Below are 27,205 nucleotides of genomic sequence, written 5' to 3' on the forward strand. Positions count from 1 at the left end.
ACACACACACACACACACACACACACCCATACACACACACATACACATAAATAATTAATTAAAAATTCAGAAATATAATAATAATATTTTACATAATTTTAGTTTTATAATGAGGTGACAGTCATGTGAGAAGCTTTTCATTTTTCTCAGATTAATCATGGTACTCTAAAACATTTATAAAGGACTAATGTTAAAGGGTTTGGTAGAGATATTCTCAAATATCTACTGATCTTTAGGTTTATTTTCCCTTCCAATTATATGATTCTTGTATTGATGTGAGCATTATCCTATTAAATTTGTACCCCAGGTCCCAGCAATTTCACTGTAATTTGAATGAGAGAAAACATTGAACTTATTCCAGATTATAATGACTGTTTTAAAGTAATTTATTTCATCCTGTGAATGTAATATATCAATGAAATATATTTGTTTCAAGGCTTGAGATAGTCTGCATAGTTTGAAAAAAGATTAAATGGTTAATTCTAAGAAGTGGAAGCTGTACATTCTACAGACTTTGGGAATTAACACACAGAGAGAGAGAGAGACAGTTGGGAAGCAATGCAGGGATGTCATTGTGGGGATTAGCAAGCTGCTTGAGACTGGCAGATGACAAACTGGCTCTCCTAGTTGCTACCATTCTCCTCTCTGAAAAGGTTACTACTTAGGAACTTGTGCATCTGTTTGGCACGTGCCCTTAATTAATATGTGCTGAGCTTGTCTGGCCTCAGTGGGAGAGGAAGTGTCTAGCCTCACAGAGCCTTGAAGTACGGGGGAGGGGGGGCAATACCCAGAGGGCCCCAATCTGCTCAGAGGAGAAGGGGGGGATGGAGGAAGGATTGTGGAAGGGGGTGACTAAGAGAGAGATAGTGAGTATGATATAAAGTGAATAAATACAAAATAAATTAAATTTAAAAGGGAGATGTGTGGAAGATGGGAACTATGTCAGTAAAAGAAGGGGCACATGAGAGGGTGCAAGATTCAGATGGAAAGGTAGTGGGGTAAAAGCAAAGTACAATGATATATATGTACGAAATATAGCAAAATCCTTATCCAACGTTTTAAAATGATAGAAAAGCAACAACAACAACAACAAATGAAACTATGCTGGTCTGGTAAATAGGACTTACACCTCAGCACTCAGGATACTGAATCAAAAGAATCTTAGATTCTTAAGCTGGAGGCCAGCCTGGGCTACATACTGAGTCCCTGTCTCAAGAAACAAAACAAAAAGCAAAAAGGAGGGGTGTGGACATTAACTTCAAAATCATCTATTAATGTACACAAGTGATTGAGCCAACTCAGTGTGATATCTCAGAATTTTTATTTCACATAAGATCTGTACTGATATTTATAAGTTATAATAACATGATGCTTTAGATTATCCAGTTGCCTTCAAATTACTTGTCTAGGGTTTCTTCTTTCAGTTTAGTAAACTTTCCTTTAACCAGACAGGGACATCTGTGGCATAGATGCACGGCCACCAGTCCCTCCATATTAATGTATATGCCCCTGCAGGTTCACCATGATGTCCGTTATTTGCAATTTACTGAGACTAGCTGTAACCATAAAATCAATCATAAACCTGCCAATTTGGTTTCTGAGCCAGAGTACACCTAAAAATTAACATAGTAGACAGAAAACATTTACCATTCACCTAACGTAGACTTGCCCATCATTAGAGGAATCGGAATCACAATCTTTATCAATTTAATAATTCTCCTTTACATTATTAGATTTTTTTTTTGGAAGACAAGTCTCACCATTTTTATTGATTTTAAGGAAAAGAGTAAGATAAACAGACATGCTACTTAAAAAGAGAAACAAAATTTGGAGTTCATTTAATCCTTTGGTCTCATAAATTGAATGATTTCAGAGTTACCATCTGGAAAGATGACAAGAGGGGCTTATAAAGTATATTTAGTAGCTTCGGGGAAGTCTGCATAAATAGATTTGGGGGCATAAATTACCCTAATTAAAGTGAAACTTCACATTTAGTGCCTAGGTACATTCTTTAAAATAATAATTACCCTATGTTATTTGACATAAATACTCACTGTAGGAAAAAATAAGTAAAAAGAATAAATGGGCAAAAGATACAGAAGAGGGGCAGAGGAGACATTTTGCCTATGCAAATGTATATAAAACTCTATAAAAGCTTTTAGGGACTTCAAAAAGAAGGGAATAAAGAAGTGGTTGGCATGCTAAAGGCGAAAAGGTGAGTTGGAGTAGAGATGTGGAGTGAGTCCTGAGACTATACCTACTCTCACTGCAAATGACAGCCACAGAGGTTCAGTAAGTGGCTGGCCCCAGCTGGCCCACTGAGGAGTGCTTGCTGGCTGTGGGCCTATATGGGGATTCTTCAACTCAGGGGTTACTCTCAACATAAGTGAAGGCATCAAAAACGTTTAAACCGTCTTTCAGAGGCAATTCTGATGTCTAGCCCCGGCTTCTGTGTTTGTTGTTTTCCACTTGAAGCTTAGAGGGTAGAAATGTACTAACAGTTGGCACCTCTGTGGTTCAGGGGTTGGTGTGGCCACAGGTGGCTGTGATCATTGCTCAAAATTGCATAGGCAAGAATTTCTCTCTGTCTATGTCATTTAAATGAATTGACTTTTTCTTAATTCTTGATGGCATTTTATACAGAGATAGCATTGATTGGTTTGTAATCTGCTGCCCCTGTACTACACACTAAGGCAACCAAAACTCTGGAAAAGAAGTATGCAAACTCAAAATAACATTAAAAAAAAAAAAATCAGAGACACCCAGGGTTTAAAATTCTTCAACTGCCATTATCATGTTTTGGTAACCATTGCTGCCAACAGTTATTCATCCTCACTAAAAATAATGTAGATATAAACTTTAATCTTTATTACTTAAATTTTCATTTCCAGTTTAGTTGAAGAAAAAGTAAATAAATCACTTAAAATTCAAGCCCACTTTGAGTTCAGCTTGCTGTTTCCAGTTTTGACCACTAAGTGGCAGCCTTGCACAAGGTTTCAAGATTCATAGCCTGGACTAAAGCAGAAACCTTTATGAAATGGAACAAATGCATCTCTTCACATTTACTGATGCCCTGTGAGATGATGGGCAGTGCTACATTTCACTAGAGTTCTTTTCTCTGCAGAGTCCATGGAAGAACGTAACAAGAACGTAAATGGTTTTTAAGCATTTATGTTGTCAATGAAGCAAAACAAAGGACTAATAACACAGTCCTTTTATTAATGGCCCTACCATACATAACGTTTGTTATTTATTTCTTCATTTACTTATTGAAAACTCACTGAACATTATGCTTTTGTGATAATGGCTAGCAAATGTTTCATTTGTGCTTTAGCAAAATTAATGTATAGATAAACTGTTAACAAATTATCAGTTTAATACAATAATTTATCAAAGCCATTTATCTGCATTATTTTGTTCTGCTAAGGTTTGATGGCAAATAATTATGCATTTTCTGTGTCCAGTTATAAAATTACTATTTTTATTTTCCAATTTAACTTAATCTCTAAGAGTAAACATACCACTAAAATTAATTTTATAATTTATGTCAAACACTTCTTTTTTTAGAAAGAACTTGATATTATCTATACACAGAGAGAAATATGTATTTATATTCATAAAGATTCTAAGTATTTATATATGCCTCATTTTGTCCTTCATTCATGGTACCAAATGATGGGCAAAGTAATTTTAAATTGCTACATAATTTTATAAAATTCTATTTTGTGTGTGTATGTATGTATGCATGCATGCATGTTTATGAGTGTGGAAACACACATGCTCTGGCACACATATGCAGCTCAGAAGAGAGCTGAAGGAGTTATGCTTTTATGCCGGGGTCTCTTTTTGTTTTCTCAGATGCACTGCATACTATAGACTAGCTGGCCACTGAGTTCAGTTCTTTGTCTGTCTACCATATCTCTGAGAGAGTACTTAATGCCCACCACTGCATCTGGCTTCTTATGTGGGTCCTAGGGAACAAAGTAGGGTCAGGAGGCTTGAGTGGCTAGTGCCTTTCAACTCCCTGGCCCAGACCTGCCGAATTTTGACAACTCCCTCCAATCGTTTCCCTTCACCTGTTCGACAGAATATTCACTGTCACCGTAGCTATCTTGATTAAGCACAAGGACACTGTGCGCTTCCTCCTGATTTCTTTACTACCGTGTTGAAAGTTCAGTCTAGCAAGAAGTCACTACAGGTTTGCTAAAACTTCAGAGAAGCCACCTGAGTTCCTCAGTAGCTCTGTCCTATGTCACCTGTCACCTGTCACCTGTCACCCGTCACCGGGTTATTTTTCACCTTTAATTCTGTGACCTCTGCTCTCTAAGCATCATCTTTCCACCTTTAAAAAAAAAATGCTATTTTATTTGGTCTCCAAAACCATTTTTTTCCACAACACTTCTATGAGCATAATGAAATGCTTAAGCAGTACTTGATAAAGAACAGAGTAACTCTCCTTAACTACTTTTGATAAATTTTATAATAGAGAAATTGTGTCCTGCTAAAAGTCTATACATCATTGTTTTTTTTTTTTTATCCCTACTTTCTGTTAACAGATTTCTTTTTTTCTTTTTTTTTTCCCTTCAACTCTAAAATGAATCTACAAGGGTTCAACGTTTTGGTGTGTTGTTCCTTATTCAAACTGCTTAGCAAGGACCTCAAACAAAAGTCTCATTATATGTTTTCTTTAAAAATGGGCCGTTTGGTCAAAAATGAATTCGTCAGTCAGCAGACTATATTGTGTCACCATTTCCAGGCAACCCTTGAACAATCTCTTTAGCCATTACAGCTTCCCTTTATGTATCTGAGGTTTTAAACATTTGATGACGCGCCTTACTTAGTTGGAATATTCAAAATTTCCGACTCGGGTAATTAAAATGATGTATTATTAAAATCAATATCAATCTAAATAGAGAATATATTAGAGCACTAGTAACAGTTGTATGTGTGAAAATAATAGTTTTTGAGACTCAAGGTGCCATTGTCAAGAGCCCTTTAAGGTGCCAAGTGGTGCCTGACACTATGGTGTCAGTATTCTCAGTGTGCAGAGCTAGACAGAGTGACACTAAATAGAAAGAGGGACAGCGGGCACTAAGAAACCATGAGATGAGAGATAGATACAGCGAAAAGTTCATGGCGTGACCATCAGTCGGTGTGTGTGATTTTGCCACTTCAACATGTTTTAAATGTAAAAAGGAAAGCCACTTAATATAATTACATATGAAGGAAGGAAGCTAGATCCGGTTATCAAATATGAAAAGATTGCCTCGGAATTGGTAACAAATTGTATCTTTCATAGGCTTCCAGCTCAGAGTGCATGCCTGGAAAGCCTTTCAGCAGCCCCAGAGGCATCCCACAGCTCGTACTGAACTCCTGCTGTGAGAGGAGCCAGTGGCTGCTGAGGCTGCCCAAGATGTGCCTGCTGCTATTAGAGACACCATGGAGTGCGGTTAGCAGGGAGGCTGCCCATGATGTGCCTGCTGCTGTTAGGGGAGCCAGTGGATGCTGTTAGCATGGGAGGGGGCTGCCTATGATGTTTCTGCTGTAGTTGTTGTCTAGCAAGTCTTACTTCATGTATTGCAAACTTTCTTTCTTCTCCCTTCAATTTGAAAGGAACAAAGCAAGCTTGTGTCTCCCATGCTACTTGTTTGCTTCTTCTTTCTATGAGTCAATTTGCTCTCACAATTTAGTAATATTTTAACTTTTATTTAACACAATCGATTTTTTGGCAGCTAGTGTACAAGGGAGGAGAAAGCAAGGATTTGGGCCATTTTAGGTTGAATAGCCTTTTGACTTAAACTGGGGATACTTCGAAGTGGTCAACCGCGTATACACGCTGGATATCCCCTGGGCTGCGTCATCACAGTTTCCAGGATGTGATTCAACTCTCTTCATCTGAAGGGAAGAATTTTGTGATTCAGCCAAGCTGTGGCTTTTAGTGAAAATAAGTGAACATTCGTATCTAATTTGTGGCTAGAATGTGCTGAGGTCCGTGAACTCCAGTTGCTTGGTAAGCGTTCTGCCAACCACGGAGAACCACAGCTTCTCCCTAGGACGGAAAGCCTTAGCTGCCTTTGTAAAAAAAAAAAAAAGTCAAAAAGCATTTCATACGTACGCACTCTCCTAGAAGGGATGTGTGCTACGTTACCTCCGTTTTCCTGCTGCGGAGTTTCAGAGCCGTGCCTTCATCAGATATTCGGCCACAGGGCTGCATGTTGAGCTCTTCAAATTCCTGTGCAATCCCTGCTCAGGCTCTAATATTTAAAACAGAGCTGGTTCTAACTTAGCTTAAATTAAAGCTTCTACTGGGCATAGGGGTGTAAAAGTGATCAAAAAGAAGTGGGGGTGTATTGTATGAAATTCTCAAAAAAATTAATAGATTATTATTATTATTATTTTGAAAGACGTAGAACTTTTCCAAAGATCTAGTGGATATAACTTTGGCAGCAGTTTAGGACATAAAACAATTCGTGGTTTTTTATTTTAATTACTTGTGATGGTATGAAGAGAGCGATCACAATTCCCAGGAGAGTTAAATAATTGCCCCGCATGGGTGGTAGTGTTTCTCACACAGGGGATTAAGAACAGAGGGCAGCTTCTCATTAAAGAAAAAGATTATCACTCACTGCTCACCAAGACTAACAGATGCCCAGGACCTTCTGCTATGTCCTTTATATGGACGTAGTAGTACTCTATTCCAAGTAATAAACCAATCTGGCCAAACTTTGTAGTTTTGACTCTATAGCTCGTCAGACAAGTAAAGACTACAAATCTAAAGGTTTGAACATGAGTGTAGCAGATAACGCAGCGTGTAATAGAACCTATGGCCAAGTAGAACATTCACTCCACATGTGCTCACTAGAAACCAAACTTTAAAAAGAGATAACTCAATGCTTCACATAAACAATGCTTACACGTGAGTCTCAACCCAGGCCACACAGATCACCCTATAATGAAACTAAATGTGTACAACTAGAATAGGGAACAACTATTTGTTTCTCCTAGGAAAATCAAAGATCCATTTAAAACTTGAACGTCCCCAATTTTTCTGCTAAGGGAGTATTTTGTAAGTAACGAGAAAGAGCTGTGGCAAGCTCTCACTTGCATTAAAACAGGGTGACCCCATGCAGCATGCTTGGGTTCTCGAAGTCTGACATCCATTGCTGATAAAGTGCACACAGTGAGACCTTGCTAGGAAGCTTCTGCCAGGAAAGAGTGGGATGAAATGCATTGCCTGTTTCTATGATTACACAATAGATATTCACTAAATATTGTGTATTCTTAGAAATAGACATCATATCTTATTTATTGCCACTAGCAAAATTCATATAGCTATGTGTGTGTGTGTGTGTGTGTGTGTGTGTGTGTGTGTATATATATATATATATATATATATATATATATATATATATATATATCCTTGTATAGTTTATAATTTGCTGGCAAGTTACATACATTTCAGTGGACTCACCATGCGTCTTAATACTTCTGTAAGCTTTAAGCATCTCTGTAAGATGAACTGTGAGACATGCTGAATTCAGTCAATTTGCTCAGCTTTGCAAAACTGAATTAACAGTTCTCAGACATGAAACGTTGATTTACTCACATTAATAGTGCTCAGATTTTTAGACACTAATGTTTTTCTTTAGAAGAAGCAAGTGACATATGGATTGTATAGGTTCTATTTAGGGATATGAATGCATATATACATATGCATGCAGTAACAATTAGTGAGAAAACAGAGAGGCCGTGGATTGGAAGGAGAGAGCAGAGGGGTACATGAGAGGAAAAAGGAGGGGAAATGTTATATTATATTGTAATCTTGAAAATAAAAAATAGAAATGGTACCAATAAGCTAGCTCCATCCTTGGCATTCCCTCAGTGCTGTTCTCTGACCGAATGCCAAAGTCAGCAGAGCCAAGAAGATCTGAAGTTCAGTTTCTTTAGTTTTCAGTTGGAAAGCTAAGGCTCAAGCAGAAAACGGGACAAAAACATGCACTTAGCAGATCTAGCACAGATGCTGCCACTTCCTCCACCTCCTCTTCTTTACTCTCTTTTTATTATTATCAATTAATTAATTAATTTACATCACAAATGTTGCCCCCTCCCAATCCCCCCTCCCAGAGATTTTCCCCTGATCCCTTCTCCCCTTCACCTCTGAGAAAGGGGTGCTCCCCCAGTAACTCCCCCCTTCCTAAGACATCATGTCTCTATAGGATTGGGTGCACCCTCTCCCACTGAGGCCAGAAAAGGCAGTCCTCTGCTTCCAGACACTTAATAGGAGAAAGCATTGTATCTCCATATCCTAAATGCTGTGTGGTTAATGGAATCACCCTGACTCAACAGTGGCTGGTTTTGTTCATAGCTCGACGCCAATGGGGAACTGCTCATCCGAAATGCGCAGCTGAAACACGCAGGCAGGTACACGTGCACGGCCCAGACAATCGTGGACAATTCCTCGGCTTCAGCTGACCTTGTCGTACGAGGTAAGAGTTGCCAATGCATCAACTGAAAAGAAAACCAAAGGTATTTGACGTGTGTGATTTGACCAGTCTTCTGGTAACTCTGGATATCCACATTTTTCTTCTGTTTATAGTTCAGTTCCATCCTGCAGATACGCTTTTGGCTCCCGCCCCATAGCTCAGGATGACTTACACCAGACAAGTAGTAAAGGCACTAATTCTGTTTGTGTCACTAACTGTGTATCTTTTCTAAAGTTATACCACAAGCATCTTACTAACTGTGTTTAAAGCTAACCATTCAACCAAACTTCAATTTTCCCTCTAACAGTTTTCACTGTGTGGTGCAATACCTAAGAAGAATAAACTAAGAAGGTTATGTGCTTCTTAGTTTATTATACAATAACCTTCTTAGTTTAACTGGGGGGGGGGGAGTGTTGGGCATTACGTACTTTAACCACAAATGTGGGATGTTTGTCCTGATTGTCTTAGAGTTAGAGCGTATGTCGATGTGTTACTGTGTGGCTGCTCATTAGTCATTTCTACTACTGCATTTGCTGGCCTAGGGGATGTAATGGAGAATATGATGGTTATGTGCCTATGGTCAATGTAGTCTCTTTGTCCCTCTGCTGCGGAGCAGGATGGCTTGAAAAGACAGATATCTGCAGCCATTCAGTCACAGATTTCACAGCCCGTGCAAGGAAGACTTTCCTCATAGCTCAATTCCAAAGATATTTGTGGACTGGCTACAGACTCTTCGTTATAATGTCTACGTATTTCTTGTAACCAACTCCACATATTCAGCAGCTCACAAAATACCATCGTAATCCAAGATGGATCTTTTACTGTTCCCTCGAAACCATTTGTTGTCTGAACTTTACCTTCCTTCAAGGCCTGCTCAAGTATTAAATAGTTTAGGATTTCTCTGCCTGTCCACACATGAGCTCTTCTCTGAGCCATTAGAATTCTATACCTTTCCATCAACCTGTGCTTAGCTGAGTTATTGTCTACAATAAAATTCATAGGCATTTTGACTAATATTTTGTAAGTTACAGGAGCCTTTGAAAATTTTATGCCTCCCTTTTTTATCTTGACATGCTATCTTTTTTTATTTTACACTTCTTATTTTTTTAACATTTGGACGTTATTTAAATGCCCATTTTTACGACAATTTTTTGAAAATGAGACAAATACTTGGTAAAAAAAAAAAAAAGATGGCTTGTTAGACTCAATGTTTTTTCCAGATCCACATAAGAGTGATCCCCCTGTGTTACTCCCTACCTGGATTCCCCTCTAGAATAATGAAAACACAGAGCAGACCCTGCCCAACATTAGTCAGTGCCGAAACCCCTCAGTCTCCTATAGCAAGGGTCTGGATGAAATCTCTTGATCCAAATGAACCTGTTCATTAATTCTATAGACCATCTACTTCAAATTAATAATGAATAACCCATGTCCACACAATCCTAATTTAGAAGATCTTCATGTGGGTTTGCCCTTCCCATTCCCAGTGTATTGCTATTTGAGACTATCAGAGAATGAAACAAATTTACTTTTCATACTACCAAGACTGTAGCTACAAGACCATTTTCAGCAGAACACTAAATAAAGATGTGATTAAAATAGCTTACATATTAGAAGAATAAGAATCAATGTTACCCAAGGGTTCATGTTACAAGGTGTGGACACCAGGAACGTCCAGGAATGTTGCAATCAGGAAAAGCTCATTATGGTGATGTGTAGCATACACAGTGGAAGGTGTCTTATGTACACATGCTTAGTAATTAATAATCATTCATTCTTTATTGTTTTTAAATACTCAAAACTAATAATAAAAAAAGAGGCTATAATATGTAATATATGGATGTTTGAAACAGAAACCTTTTTCCATAGCAATTTTTGGTTCTAGGAAGAAATGTGCCTCGCAAGAGTCTGACACATGCCCTTGGAGATGCATGGTGTGGAACTTAGGGCTCTGACTATGACCGGATGCTGTGTAAGGAAATGAATGGTACTGGTCAGTCCATGAAAGCTGCTAAAGTCACAGTCATTCCAGTAAGAGAAAGGCTTGAGTTGTTCATACCAGGAAGTAGACAAAGTTCTTCAGAGCTATGTACATCACAGGGTACACACCAAACACCTTCTAAATGTCCCGTATATGTCAGTTAGAGAATGGAGGGATAAACAGTTCTCTACATTGTGTCTGCTAATGTTGATGATGTTATTGCTAATGCACCCATCCAATTGTACACTATTGCTTAATGTGTGGTGGATATAAACATGAATAATAGCTTGTGAGATTTAAGAGGGAGTAATTGCAAGTCATATTCAGATAGACAGGATGGGAAACAGATTACGGTGCCATTCGACATAATGAACATTGTGAGGAGGAGGCTCTCTCTCCTCTGAGAAGAACCATAAAAAGTGTTGATAACACAAAGATTAGTATGCGAACTATTATTCTATTAGTCTGTATCAGAAGACTGAGGGGGGAAAAAGCGCAACTGTCCACACATAAGTAAGAATATGGAGTTTTTTTTCCTCTCCCCCTTCCTTTACCCACCCCACCCATGTGTGAGTGTGCATGCGTTCCTGCACGTGATTGTGTGTGTGCATGTGTGTGTAAATCCCAGAGTACAACCTGAGATGTTCTTTGTCAGGACCCGTCTACCTTGCTTTGTGAGACAGTGTTTCTCAGTGATAGGGGACTCACTACTTAAGCTATGCTGGTTGGTCAAGGACTCCCAGGGATGTACCAATCTCTGGCCCCTCATCTTTGAAATTTTAACTGTGTTTTGGTATTCCTGGATTTGTACACAAGTTTTGGGAATTAAATTCAGTCTTTGTGCTTGTTCAGCAAGTACTTTATAAAGTGGGCTCTCTCTCTAGCTCAAGGATGTGGATTATTTTAACCTGTTTTGCCTTGAACGGAAAAACAGGAATGCAGAGCAAACAATGCTGGTGCCCCACAGCTTGTGTGCATTTGTGTGTGTGTGTGTGTGTGTGTGTACATTTGTGTGCTGGCAGTTACAATAAGATAGTGAATATATGCATGAACCTTCATGACAGTACTATGTATCAAATAACAGAACATGTCTTTTATTTTTTACTTTAAATTAATTTTAGAATTAAATTTAAATACCTTTATATGAGTCTGTTTATCATTGCCATATCACAGTACCTGAACTAGGATAGTGTACAAAGAAAGGAGGTTTATATTGATCAGAGTTCATGAGGTTGTAAGCATGACAGTGTCACTGGCTCAGCTCCCCTGAACCATTAAAGATACACATAACATGGAAAGACACACACACGGACACACATGCACACACACACACACACGTGCGCGCACACACACACATGCACACACACACACATGCACACACACGCGCGCACACACACATGCACACACACATGCACACACATGCACATGCACACACACATGTACACACAGATGCACACACACACACACACACACACACATACACACACAGCATCTCACTCATGAGCATGCATAGCTGACTGATGTCCCAACAAATGGAAAGCAACACCCTCAAGGACTTAGTACCTCACACCAAGCCCTATTTTGTAAAGGTTCTTCCACAGGAAACCAAGCTTTCCATACATAAAGCATCAGGGATCCACAGAGACTATATCCCAAACCATAGCAGCCTCTTAACAAACAATACAGGCAAATGTGACATTGGCACTATTTCATGGAACAACCTGCTCAGAGAAAACTGCCCTGCTACGCGTCGGTTAGGTCTGAGCGACAAAGAAAACAGCAGTACTCCTGACTGACAGCTCATCAAAATGGCACCAGTATTTGGGCATGGGACATCATCTTTTATAAAACCAGAGCTTCTATTAAAACTACAGCACTTGAACATATTTAAACACTAGTTCTGCTTAAAGTTGCTGGAAGAAGAGACCAGAAAATCATTGTACAAAATCTGATCCACAGACCCTGCACACGCTGGAAATCCCAGCTCATAAAGACCTACAGTTTTTACTCTACTAAAGTCGCCTTTTCTGTCAGTACTGTCTGTCTGTCTGTCTGTGTTGTAAATGTCACTGCTAAGGTTTCTATGGGATAGCAATGATCTCCACAAGTGGCTTCGTGCTTCAAATAGTATGGGGACTTGGAACTTCAAGCTGTAGGTAAAGTCTGACAGCAAGAAAAGATTACTCTCTCTAAGACAGAGAGCCTTCTACACAGCTCCCTCGTGATCACAACAAAGTGATAAATAAAATGAAATTATGTAAAAACAGACACACCAAGAAACCAAGGAGGCATGTGAGAGAGAGAAGTGGAAGGAACAAGAAACAAAACAGCTCAAGCTGAGAGCTGAGAGTATAGTGATTAAAGCAGAAGTAAAAACAATCATGTAGAAACGATGGCATTATTCAGAATCAAAAAGGAACTAAACAATTAACTAGAAAAATTCAGTAGTTACTGGGGCTGGAGAGGTGGCTCAGCAGGGAAGAGCACCGACTGCTCTTCCAGAGGTCCTGAGTTCAATTCCCAGCAACCACATGGTGGCTCACAACCATCCGTAATGGGATCCGATGCACTTTTCAGGTGTATCTGAAGACAGGGACAGTGTACTCACAGATATTTATATAAACAAATAAATCTTTTTTTAAAAAAATAACTTAACAGTTAGGAAGGAGAGGGGAACTCCTTTAAATGTGAAAACAAAATTGTAGAAAATAAAACCCCAATAGATGTTTGCAAGCATCTCAGTGACAGATGGGGATGGGGTTAGGAAGCTGGGAGTCACATCTGATAAAATCATATATCGGCAGAGAGAGTCAAAGGTGAGTCATTAAAAGGAGATACAGCTGTTGAATATGTAACAGATGCTGTGGTATGTATGTGTCTCTGGGTTTAGCTACTTGGGGAACTGAAGCAGGAGGATGACTTTAACTTTAAGACATTTAATGCCAGTCTTTCAAATATTGCTAGACCCCAAACCAAAAATTTAGAAAAGACATTGAGGATATAGTGGAAAATTTTTGTTTTTCAATGGAATTCATATGGGAAAATAGAAGAAAAACATACTCCAAGATATGATATGGGCAAGTTTCAGAAGGTCAAGGACAAGCAGGATCCTTTACCTTAAGAATTAAAAACACCAAAAAAAGTAGACAAATAAAACACCAGAAAACCATAAAAAATCAATTAAATGCAGGGTTATACAAGTAATACCAGTATATATATATATATATATATATATATATATATATATATATATATATACAAAAGATGCCAGTATAAAGAATCTTTTTTTTTACAAAAATACAATACTACATGACCAGTGGGTTGTTTAATAACAGTAATATCAAGATGACTGGGGATGCTGGCCTACACGATGGCCTCCAGTGACCCTTGTTTCCTGGCTGATCAACCTGAATGTAACCTCTGTCATGTTTGCTTACCCTGTGAGTCAGCAGAAGTGGCATTTCAGGCTCAATTGTAAATGACACCCACACATCGCTACAGCTGCCCTGCTTCAGTCTGGGGGCTGAAAGCTTCCCTATCAGAAACAGATGTCAGCTGCCTCTTGGAGAAGTCCACAGAGGAGGAGGAAATACCCTTCCCATGCTGATTTACTAGTAATTGAAGTGAGACATGTAGGGCATATGACAGTTGCTGTCATCTTCATTCAACTACCGAGAGAAACTAGTCCAGGACCACTCAGCTCTGACAGTCAAGAATGATTCGTCCACCAACACTGTCAGTGATAGGAATGCTTCGTATCTTTAAGCCACTGGACTTTGGAATAATTTGTTCTATATCAGTAGAGGGATAGTACAGTAACGAAGAAGAAAAATAACCATCTCGTATGTACTTATCTACACAAAGGAAAAAAATCTGTGTCAAGACAAGTAGAAACAGTTCATTGTCTATGAAACCAAATGACCCACTATGAAGCTGGACAAAGGATGTAAACAGGCATTTGACTGATGTGAACATAGAGAAATTGTAAATAGATACATGAAAAGTGTCTCATGTGGTAAGCCATGATGGAAGCACAAATTGGAAGTCCAGTGAAACATCACTGCAGACTCATTAAGATGAATTGAAAAATGGTGCATAGACTTAATCATTCACATCGTTCTGCAGTAACTGTCAATCAAGCAGTTATGCAGAAGACAGTGACTCAGAGAATTCAGATGTACTCACCACATGATCTGGCCACTGCACTAGAGGTGCTTATCCCATAGACAAAAAAAAAATGAGTATGTATATAAAATATGCATATATTATGAGAAAATCAACAGTATCAATAAACATGTAGATATATCAAAATATGCATACAAATGGTCATCCCATCTTCATTTATAACACTAAGACCCGGAAACAAACTAAATAACCTTTCAGTAGTCCAATAGTTAAAGAAATGCTGTGTAATACGATTCAACTATAGACATGTGGTGACTGGATTCCTTATAAAGGACTTGCATTGATTATTTAGCACCCTTAAAATGAATATACTGACGCTTTCAAGAAGCAGGTAACTGAGAGTGGTGGGTGGCCCTGGTTTTGTGAGTGCAACCCCAGTGGTCTTAGGGCCAAGCCGCTTCATGTTTTGAGGGGGGGTGGTCACCTGAGCACATAGGAGAAAAAACTGAACAGAATGAAACAAGTGTACTGAGAAGTACATAGACCTCATGAGGCCACACCCTCTGAGTGAGGCCCAGGGCTTGTGTCAGTGTCAGTTTTGAGTTGTGACGTTGTACGTTAGTTTTATGAACTGTCATCCTGATGGGAAAGTGAAGGATGGACCACTTTCTTACTTTTCATAGTTTCTTGTGAATCTATTTTGTAATATTTTTACTGGTTATTTTATTTATTTACATTTCAAACGTTATTCCCCCTTCCTGGTTTCCCCTCCAGAAGCCCCCTATCTTCTCCCCCTTTTCCCCTGCTTCTACGAGGGTATTCCTTTACCCATCATTCTCTGGGCTTACTGTCCTAGCATTTCCCTATGCTGGGTCATCAAGCCTTTACAGGACTAAGGGCCTGGCCACCCACTGATACCAGATAAGGCCATCCTCTGCTATATATGCAACTGGAGCCATGGGTCCCTCCATGTGTACTCTTTGGTTGGTGTTTAGTCCCTGGGAGCTCTGGTTGGTTGATATTGTTGTTCTTCCTATGGGGTTGCAAACCCCTTCAGCTCATTCAGTCCTTCCCCTAGTTCCTCCAATAGGGTCCCTGAGCTCAGTCTGATGGTTGGCTGCAAGCATCTGCATCTGTATTGGTAAGGCTCTGGCAAAGCCTCTCAGGGGACAGCTATCTCAGGTTCCTGTCACCAAGCACTTCTTGGCATCAGCAATAGTGTCTGGGTTTGGTGGCTGCAGGTGGGATGGATCCCCAGATGCAGCAGTCTCTGTATGGCCTTTTCTTCAGCCTTTGCTCCACACTTTGTCCCTGTATTTCCTGTAGACAGGAACAATTCTGGTTTAATATTTTTGAGCTAGGTGGGTGGCCCCATTCCTCAACAGGGAACTAACCTCTGGATAATTATCTCATAACTAAAATGTTAAATAACCGGACCTAAGATATCAAGAACTGTAATAGAGGTGGATAGAGTGCGTGCAGCAATCCTTGAGGTGACAGCCACTGAGCTGCCTTCTACCAAGGAAGTAGATCAGATCAACCTCACACATGGCAAATGTGGGGCGGGGCTTGCAGTTTGGGGAGCAGAATTGAGAAGTGACTCAAGTCTCTGTCCTTGCCTTACAGTTCTCTTCTGCCAACCTTGAACTTGCCAGTATCTTCTTTAAGTTAATATTAAATTCATGCTTATATAAACCATGGAGTGCATTGGATTCATAGCATTCTTTGGCACTGAAATATTAAAATGACCTGGTGTGCCAAGTCTGTATATGAAACAACCCACCAAGGCACTTGTGTGTTCTGACGTTTTGTCCTAGCAAATTCATGGTAGTTATTTTTCGAATCATATCAGATGGTTCATAATGTGTGCTTTAGGGGTAAGTAGAAACACATATTTCACACAGATACTATTGGCCTTTTCTTCCAGTTTGTCAAATGAAACACAAACAGACTCCATTCAATTCACACTTGAACAGTTACTGGTGATATTGGAAGAACTCCAAAGCTGTGTGCTTTGCCCTGGAAAGCATGAGGCTTGGGGCAAGAAAATAACCAGAGTGCAGTTGAAGGGCCAACTGCTCTGACCTACAACAGTGTAGTTTTAATTAAATATTGTCACACTAAATAAGACAAGATTAGCTTTAGAAACCTGATCACAGAGCCACTCAACCAAGTGTGCCTCAGTGACAAGGAAACCAACAGGCCAACACAACAAAACAAAAGTGTAGAAAACAAATGAAAGAGAAAGATGAGCGAATCTCTCAGCTGGAGCACAAATGTAAGTGTCAAGATGATTCTAGAAAATAATAGCATTCCTGGTGTAATCACACTGAAAGTTTGAGTGTGTGTGTGTGTGTGTGTGTGTGTGTGTGTGTGTGTGTGTGTGTGAGTGAAAGATGTTGACACGAATTAGAAACGCTACAGTGTCAGTGAGAGAAACTACTTGTGACTCAACCCTAGAGCTTAGCTGCAGGGTGTATCCTTGCACAGCTTGGGTCCAGGAACCTTGATTAAGGAGCAGAGAGGGAAATGAAGAACGGACAGACACTGGAACAGAGTGGAGCTGGATTGGGTCATCTGGGCTCTCTGATGGAAAAGCTGCATCAGGCTGGATGCTCAGCATCTCAGTTATATACATCTGCACAGGGAGGCAGAGTTATTGCACATGGCATCCCAGGGAGGTGGGGCTAGCTGATCTCAGGAGGAGCAGCCTCTGTTCAGGAGGAACACACTCATAAAGAGACTGCTACGATGGATAGCTCTGTACACACTGTTTTCGTTTCTACTCCTACCTGCAGAAGGCTTTGCCAGACTTCAGAGCCACAGCCTAGGAAGCGGCTCTGGAAAGGCTCTGCCACTCCCATGAGGCTAAGACATTCTTCTTTGACAAGCTATATACCAAGTTAACAATACACATTCACCAAGGATTTCACTTTCAAGGACTACACTCCTCATGGGTATGTGTGACACGGTCAAAGGGTTATAAAACACTTACTAGTTACGTCTTTACAGTTGAGAACTGTTTTATATTGATTTTTTTTAAAAAAGCTATTACACTTTAAATACCTCAGACGTCTCACAAAATCTACCCTAAAAAGACCACTAAAAGCTTTTGTATCTTTATGATACTTTACTTATACAACATTAGCTCCCTGCCATCATAACAAAAGCAGGAGAATTCCTGATCTCACGTATCTCACTCTAGGATCAGTTGGGTTTATTGTCTGACCTGCTGCAAGGCAGAATGTCACCCCAGGGATCTGGAGGAGAGGCATACTGCCCGAATCTTGGCAAGTGGGAGCAGAGACACTGGGCTGAAACCCCCATACCTCTCAAGACCTGTCCCTATAACTTAACTACCATATTTTGCTAGGCTCGGCCTCCAAAGAGTCCCCATTCGCCACCTCTAATAGAATCAGGACTTGCTGACCATACTCTGAAGAACCTAAGCTACAAACCCGTGGGGCATTTCAGGTTGCTTCATCAAGCAAGTGAGGAAGCTGTGTGAGCCACCCCTGTGGGTATCTTTAAAGCATTGAGGGAAGCCGGGCGTGGTGGCGCACGCCTTTAATCCCAGCACTCAGGAGGCAGAGGGAGGCGGATTTCTGAGTTCCAGGCCAGCCTGGTCTACAAAGTGAGTTCCAGGACAGCCAGGGCTTTACAGAGAAATCCTGTCTCGAAAAACAAAAACAAAAAAATTAATATAAAATAAAGCATTGAGGGGATCAGTAAATGTAGTCTTATTTGTTGTCAGTTACCGCAACAATAATACCTAATAAAAGCAACATTGAAAGAGGGTAGGCATTTGGGTTCACAGTTCCAGGGTACAGTCCTACTATCAGGGTGGGGACGTCATACTATCAAGCATAGAAGGCACAGTGGCAGGAGCATGAGGCCATGCAGTGTCACCATGCATCCCCAGTCAGGAAGAAGAGAGCAATGAATGTCGGTGATCAGCTCATTTTAGAACCATGGGATGGTGCTGCCTTCAGTTAAGGTGGATCTTCCCACCTCAATAGCCTGACCTGGATAAACCTTCCCAGACAACCCTAGAAGCCTTGTGATTCTAGGAATTGCCAACTAGGCCATCAGAATAAACCATGATCATTAGTACTCACTAGGAATAAGGTACGTCACCAACTTTTGTGTTATTTGGGATTTTAAATGGAAAAAATCATTGACCTTGTATATCAATGAAGGCAATGGTACTCAAAATCTTTCAAAGTTTGTAGAATTCTTTGAGCCGAGTCAAAAATTAACTTTCCGTGGTCTTTAGCTTTAAATATCCAATTGTATTCTAGGTTGTCCTACAACTGATTTATCATTATTAAATACGCAAGTGTGGATTTATACTAACATTATTATTAAGGCATGACAGGCCAAAATTAATTCAAAGGAACTTCTAAATCAGTTTAATCATCAGAAAGTCATGAAGAATGGGTACGAAATTTTCATGTAACGCATGTGTCAAATGAGGAGCGCAGGTATAAATGCAGTTTTCATAATCATGTGTGTGCACATGCAAGTGAGAGAGAGAGAGAGAGAGAGAGAGAGAGAGAGAGAGAGANTCTAAATCAGTTTAATCATCAGAAAGTCATGAAGAATGGGTACGAAATTTTCATGTAACGCATGTGTCAAATGAGGAGCGCAGGTATAAATGCAGGTTTCATATTCATGTGTGAGATATATATATATAGAGAGAGAGAGAGAGAGAGAGAGAGAGAGAGAGAGAGAGAGAGAGAATGGGTAGAGACCTAGACAAGAGATAACCATGTAAAGGCAAAGGGGTCAGTGTCTGGATGGCTAGACTGAAACCAAAGAGGTAGCTTTGCAAGTATTTGGGGCAGAAAACTACACATTCACCTCGCATACTTGGATGGCAGCCTAAGCTTTCCGCTTGCTTTGGCCAAGGAAATCTTGCCACAGAGACAGAATGAAGGTTCTGCCTCACTCTTACAGGACCGAGACAGCAGTGTGCTGCCCACACTGGCTGGAAGGAAGACCAACTCGGCGCCATTCTGAAGCGTTTTGACCCAGCTCCACACTAAACCACAGCTACACTAGTTATTAATAGTGAATCTGGCCCAGAAATTAAGCATTTTCCTTTTTTTCAGAATCAACTAATTCAGGACAAGGAAATGCTACTCAGACCAGCTACTCCCCACAGCAGCTCCTACTGACACCAAACTTTGAAATGAGTACAAATCTGGTCAGAATAAATATGGGATGTAGAAAATGCCTGCTTGTTTAAAAGTCGAGCCTCCGGTTCTATTTTATATAGTTTCAAAAACTCAAAGAAAGAGAACTTTTCTAAGTAGTGCTGTGATGTAAAATACATTAACGATATAGAATTGTATTTCTTAGTGTAAGTTGAATGAAAATGTCTTACATTTCCATCTTTGAGAAACAGGTAGGCTTTCGGTGGACTGTGTTTTCCTGCAAATTTTTTGTTTTGTTTTGTGTTGTGTTGTTTGCAACACATAATGCACACAGTTTAAAGTCATAACGCTGGAAAGATGTGTCTTCAAATAAGAGGGCATACTGTTCCTGAAGAAGACCTGCGTTTGATTCCCAGGATTGATGTTAACTGGGTCTTAATATCTTAGAACACCTGTTCAAGGAGGTCTGACATATCTGTCCTCCTTGGGCAACAGCATCACACATGAAACAATTCACAGACATGCAACATACATGTAATTTTTAAAAAGTTCTTTAAACATAAGCATTTATAGTACAGGAGGAGAGAGCTCAGTTGATGTGGCATTGAACAACAATATGAACTAACTGTACCCTCAGAGCTCCTGTCTCTAGCTGCATATGTAGCAGAGGAAGGCCTAGTTGGCCATCAATGGGAGGAGAGGCCCTTGGTCTTGTGAAGATTCTATGCCCCAGTAGAGGGGAATGCCAGGGCCAGGAAGTGGGAGTGGGTGGGTTGGGAAGCAGGGGGAGAGGGGGAGGGTAGAGAGGATTTTCAGGGAGGAAACTAGGAAAGGGGATAGCATTTGAATTGTAAATGAAGAAAACATCTAATAAAATACTTTAAATAGTTTAAATATTTAAATAATCATATTTTAAATATTAACAGTAACTAATTATAATTTATTCTCATGAAAATCTATGAATTTTTTTTGGATTGGTATGGAAATGCTAATATTCCTGTCATTTATAAATAATGCTCTTGTCTTAAAATAAAAAAAAAAATGAATCTCAGTTCAATCTCAAAACCCTACATTTTAAAGATCCAGGGCTGGTGAATTATATTTGTTATCTCAACGGTGTGGAATCTCAGAGGTGGATCTCTGATCACTGGTCAGCCTGCACACCCTAGTTTGTGAGTTCTAGGCCCACCAATGATAGACCTTAACAACAACAACAACAACAATAACCACAAGAACAAGTTCCTCTCTAATCCACATGTACATTGAACACACGTACATACACACACATGCACACACACAGAGACACACACACAGACACACAATCATTCAAAATATTTTAAATTACAATGTACAAATATTCTACAGGGCTTTCCTACAAATTTCCCATTCTGTGATGGGTATTGCTGGGAATAGTAATCTTATTTCATTGGTAAAAGAAGTTTTTAAAAAGCGTCTCAAGTATCACATTATAATAACACCACAACATGATGGAAGTTGATGTTCCAAATTCAACTACTGAATTCACCTTTCGTTCCTTCATATTTAACTTTCCCAAATGAGCCAACCAGACAGGTTGTCCTAACAGATAACTCTATCAATGTTAGGACACATTCTTTGTATAAATATAAATATTCTCTCAAGCGCTATGAGTTATTAATAATCTCAAGCTAAGATAAATAATATAGCATTGCATTATTTAAAATGATAATTTCATTAACATTACCTCTCTACCATTCATTTTCTTGAACAAAAGAATCAGCTTTATTATTGAAAACTATCCATGGAATGTCTTGGTGACATAAAATCCCTTTTGAGTGAAACCATTTCCTGTTGTGGAGTCTTAGTTGTAGTCTTTCTTAGACACTCTCAATAGAAAAATGCATTTCTGTCCTGAGGATGCCATCTGCATGCTGGCTTCCACCTGACATCAGCCTCCTACCCTCCTCTCTGCCCCTGCCCCTTGGTATCCCCCAAGTAGATTGCCCATTGCTCCCTAGTTACACAAAAACAGGGAGGAAACTTGGGCAAGGTGTTTACCTGCTTACCAGTGTGGAGAGCTAAAGTGGCAGGCTTAATGCCTTGGACCCTGTAACCCTTGTAAGTATTACTGGGATAAAGTGAATCTGCTCTGAGGAGAAGAAGGATTTTAACAGACTTGATGATAGATTCTTGAAGTTCTCTTGGTGTCTACAAATCATCTTTTTCGCAGAGAACGCCCTCCATTCTCTCTCAAAGTGATGCATGGGTCCCACCAATGCTAAGTTTACTTTTGGTTGGGGCTTCCTGTTAGAACAGAAGAGTAAGATGTAGTTCTCAGACTCCTCCATCTCCATGCTTTTTCATTATGAGATTTACAGTACATTGTATTCTCACAGGTCATCTGAGCATAAATCTCAAGTTCCTGTTTCCCAAGAAATAAATCACCTCAGTTGCTAACTGCCTGGTACTCTCTGTCAGCAGTAGTCACACTGTGGCCCAGGACAACCTACATACAGGAGTGGACATTGGTGATCATTTCTCAAGTCACTCCTGGAGCACCATCCTCATGTTTCAAAGGGCATTGGAATTCACATGAGAGTAACCATGGAACACCATTCTAGTGTTCCTGGAGCACTTGTGTTTCAAAGGGCATTGGACTTCACTTGAGAGTAACTATGGAGCACCATCTTAGTGTTCCTGAATCACCAACCTAGCACTCCAAAAGTCATTGGAATTCACATAAGAATAACATATATTACAGGAGAACTTTAAATCCAACTAGATTTTTAGAAAATCTACCTAGATTTAAGAAGTAGTATTAATTTTTTTTAAGTATATATTCACTGTGTGAGCATGGTATGAAGGTTAGGAGAAATGCACCAGGCACAGTCTTCCTAGAGGATGAGGAGTGTGGAATAGGAAGGGATGGGGGAACAGCAGGTATCCTGTTAAAGTTGACAAAGAATGCTGCTCAGTTATTTGTTCTGTTGTCACAATTTTGAGAGCAAAAATACAGCAATGAATCATATGCCATGAGTATATTTTGAAAGTTAGAAAGATTTCAGGTGTTCCCTCCATAAAGAAAGGGTAAACATGTGTAGTGGTATACACGCTTACCTTCTTGTGAGCACCATATAATATATACATGTGGTGTATTGTAGCCCATAAATGCATAGAATTTTACAGATTGAGTATAACAAAAAATAAGGGTGTATACATCTTCTGAATTCCCTCAATTATCAATAAGAATTTGTTTCTGGCAAACCAGAGGACGGGTGTCCTCTGTGGATATGAGAGTTTAGGTTTCATGACCTTGAAGAAAGAGCATGCCGCTGATCAGCAGCTCCCACCATTCCTAGCAGCTCAAGAGAAGAAAGCTTTATCTACCTTTCAAGAATTTCTCCAGGTTCAGTGACAGTTATTGATGGGAATAGTTAGGCTTCTCTGATGCCTGCAAGAACACAAAGGCACCTCAGTGTGGAGGACACACCCTATGTGACTGGCTCCAGGCCTCTTTGTCCACATTTCTCACTTCAAATCACAGAGAAGTGACTCTGCAGTAATACCAACTACCCAAACCTTACATAGAATTATAATTCTACATTAAATATAAAGATACATTAACATACATATACGATTATTAAAAAGTTTGGTATTCTGTGATGGGAAAGCTCTGGCCTTCAGCATCAGCAAACAGGCATTGGAGGTCTACTCCTCTCATGGAGAACATACATCCTCAGGCTGCCTAGTTGGTGAGCATTGGGTGCTTAAATGTACCAAAGGAAATATTCATATAACTCTTTAGGAATACTTTTTATTATATTTTAAATCTAAAATTTATCATCACTATTTCCTTTGAAGTTATAAGCCTCCAGCACTTGGACAGAATGAAATTTAGAATCCAGGGGCTCCCACTTTCTTTTCTCTGCCCCTGCCCCCCTTTCCTTCTGTCACCTTTCTTTTGGTTTGGGGTGTAAGTTCTGTCTTGGTTCAAGGAGTTCTAGTTATAATTCTTGTGCTTAAGAATGTCAGTTAGTGCGTAAGAGGAACAGACCAATTCCTGTTGCATCAGCTTCTCTCCTTTGGGCAATCATCTTTTGTAAATAGGTAGCTCTTTCATCTCGGTTTCATTGGTCAGGGAAAATTAACCTGTCCCAAAGCAACTGATATCCTGCCCAGAGTTGGGCATCTGGACACTCCCTTCAGCATGAATCTTTCCTCTTGCAGGTAAAAAGAGAAAAGATGGAGAGAAAAACATGGTGGACCCCTTTCTCCCCGTCTGTGCCAGCCTGCCTCCAACCTGGTGATCGGGACCCTCACCTTTTGTGTGAAAGCCCCTCCATCCCCCCAAAAATAGGATACTAGATTTGACTAATTTAACTCAACCTTGTAGCCTCTGCAATTCCATTCGCCATCCTAGTTCTTAGAGGATGTTCGAAACTTGTTAACATGCTTTGAACCTAGGGGTTTTACAATCCTGGCATAGCTTCACTAACACCTGAAAGCAGTGCCTACCAAACTAACCTAGGGCATCGTAAACCAGCTCCATGTTTCCTCTCCTGTTTTTCTTTGAGATTAGCTCCTTACCCGCAAAAGCTAAGAAGAACTTGTGTCATATAAAACAGGCATGCTGCTGGTATGTAGACTGTTTAATTTATTAAAGCAGGTATATATATAGTGTTGCTGTCTGATTCACCAGACATTTTTATTGGAAAGAAAGCAGGGTGAGGCTGTACTACCAGTGACTTGCTTACCACACTGCTTTTCATACTTTGGAGGGACACTTGAAAAGCAGTTGCAATCAGCTAAAGACCATGACCTTCAAGATTCTGGGGGCAAAGTCTGGTTTGGAAAGTATACTTGGACAGTTGTAGCAAGATATGCAAGAAGATGACTGAGTCTTCAACAGTGTGCTTCCATGCAAATTGTATTGACTCCTGCCTCAATCTTTTGTGGCCTTCTCCTTCAGGAGAAAAGTTGAGGCTTGCATTAAGACCTGGCTGAAGTGACCCTAAATGTGCAATTCTTCCTAGGGCTGCTTAAATTCCTTCTGATTTCTTTATTTGAGAGATTCTTAATTTTTTTTTCAAGAAGTAACATTGCCCTAAGACAGTTTTATGTTTAGCAATGGCATGTCATTTAGTCCTTTCATTTGGTGGCCTCAGCAACTCTGGCTAGAAAAACTCTGTGGAGCCATTTCAGGGATATGTATATTACTTTCAGATAATTATACTTGGGATGGTCACTTCATAAATGGTTTTCAAAGAACAAAGACCTCTGACTTACATGTTCTAGTTGTGGTTGGCATAAAGAACTACAAGCATTAGTTTCTAGTTTAATAAATATTTAAGATTATTTTGAGGTTTTGTTAGTGTCTGTAAATATCACCATGGAAACACATGTGAGTCAACACTGTGGGCATTTGAAATATGATCTATATCTGAGGTGAAACCCTCCAAAACCAGATAAGAAAATAAAGAATGAAAATTCAGAAAAAAAGCATGTGATAGGAAAGGGCAAATGTTCATGCTTAAGCAAGAAAGGTTTCTTAGCTTCATTAAATTCCTCGTGCCTCAGTCTCATCTCTAAAGGTAGTAGAAGTTCATTTATTTTTGTTTTAATCAATGTCAAAGAATGTTTGCTAGTTATGGCCATCTTTGCTAGCGTCCAAACTGAAACAGTAGCATATTGTACTGATGTGATTTTGTAGCATTACACGGGCTCTTGTCCCAACACATTGTCAGGTACTAGCAGGCATTTTTCTGGTACTACATTAGGGGCCTCATTACAATGTTGTCCTGGCATCATCTGGCAAGATATGACATATAAGCTAAAAAAAAAAAAAAAAAAAAAATGCAGTGCAGAAGGCCCAGGCAGGGCTGTGAGGTGGGTGAAGGGGGAAAGCGATGGGATATAAACCTGCTTTCAACAACTTTAATCTGTCCTTCATCTCTTTCTTTCTGTTTTCCTTCTTTCCTTCCTCCCTCCTGTTGACTCTTTTTCTCCTGTTTCATATCTCAAAGTTTTTAAGTCTTTAATGGTGGTAAGAAAAACTAATAACTTCAGTTTGCTAGATAGAGCTAGTCACTGATGTGTGTGTGTGTGTGTGTGTGTGTGTGTGTGAGAGAGAGAGAGAGAGAGAGAGAGAGAGAGACTACATTAAGCCCTTTTCCTCTCATATAATAATTTGTCTTAATTCTTTGAGAATTTCTCAAATGGTTACCATGTAACTTTATCATATTCATCACCATTGTTCCCCCCTAAGTCCTTCAAGATTCTCCCTCCCAACTCCTCCTCTCAACTTCAGCCCCTCTTTTAATTTGTGCAGCCCATATACATGATGTGGGGCCACCCAGTGAAGCATGGCTGACCTACCAGATGCTACACCTTTGCAGAAAACTGACTCTGCCCCACCCCCAGGAACAATCGTGTTTCAATAGCTTCCCAGCCAAGGGTGGAAATCATGAGCCCCTCCCACCTCAATGTTGAAATATAGACTGGCTTGATCCTGTGCTGGTTTTGTGCAGGAACCGAAGCTGTTGTGAACTCATGAGCACATCCTATGAATCTTTTGCCCTGGTCTCCTCAGACCTCTGACTCTTAAAATATTACTATCCCCTCTTCTGGGATTATCCACAAGCCTGAAGGAAAAGCCACCCTACATCTTTAATAATTAAGAGAGAAAAAAAAAAAAAAAAAAACAAAGTGAAAAATACAATCATTCAAATTCCAAGGCCCCTTCCAGAGGATGAATTTCTTTTGTTTCATGATAACGTAACTGAGATGAAAATTTGCACAGAGGAATCATTATCTTCTAGTTGAGGATGTCTTTAAAAATTGCTAAATATATGGTAACATTCTTAAAATACATAATAGCCCTCAGCCAATTGCTTGTATTATTTCTGGAGTCAGTTCTTCCCTTAAGGAATTATTGAGAGTATACAGTGGTGAATAGGAAGAAAGGGGGGAAGAAAAGAAAGGAGAAAGGCCTTAAGGTAATAGTTATGTGCAGTCTGTACCCCACCCCTCCCAGCCTCCCCAGCATCCTTAGACAAGAGACTCAGGAGAGTGCTCAGCTCTTACCCTGTGTGTTTTGTGCTTCTTTGTCTCATTTTCTACCACAACTCTATCATTCTGGACTAAAAACTAAGCAAGTAACACCACCATCCACGTTCTCAAACCCTCCTGTGAGAAAATGCTGCAGGCCTGGCCTGGGGACAGCTGGGGACATTAAGAACTCCAAGGGAGACAGTAGCTTTCCCCTGACCTCCATCAAGTGCCAAAGAAAACACTTTCTTTGCTGAGATCCCTACTGCTTTAAGATGATAATTGAGCATCTCTTGTTAGAGTAATTACTGCTTCCAGGAGCTTTGACTCCTAGAAAGCCCTTTCAGGGATAATGACAGCAGATGTTTTCTAAGGGTTCTGAGGACCAGGCCTGCCTGGAACAGAATTCTTTAGAGTTGTTATTGCCTTCA

The 27,205-nt window shown here is 39.9% G+C and overlaps 1 protein-coding gene across 3 annotated transcripts in view; it reads left to right on the top strand.

Annotated features, from left to right (window-relative positions):
- The window catches only part of Cntn1 (contactin 1), a 288,900-nt gene that overhangs the window by 211,532 nt on the left and 50,163 nt on the right, over positions 1-27,205 (top strand). For 2 of the 3 annotated variants that reach the window (XM_021216386.1, XM_021216385.2), the window contains exon 15: positions 8,366-8,486. In XM_021216386.1, coding sequence (XP_021072045.1) covers positions 8,366-8,486 — 121 coding nt within the window. Of the gene's footprint in view, positions 1-8,365; positions 8,487-23,954; positions 25,545-27,205 lie in introns of those variants that run through there. The other variant, XM_029548012.1, reaches the window with a different exon arrangement.

The sequence above is a fragment of the Mus pahari genome, chromosome 17 (assembly GCF_900095145.1).
Source record: "Mus pahari chromosome 17, PAHARI_EIJ_v1.1, whole genome shotgun sequence".
Classification (NCBI taxonomy): Eukaryota; Metazoa; Chordata; class Mammalia; order Rodentia; family Muridae; genus Mus; species Mus pahari.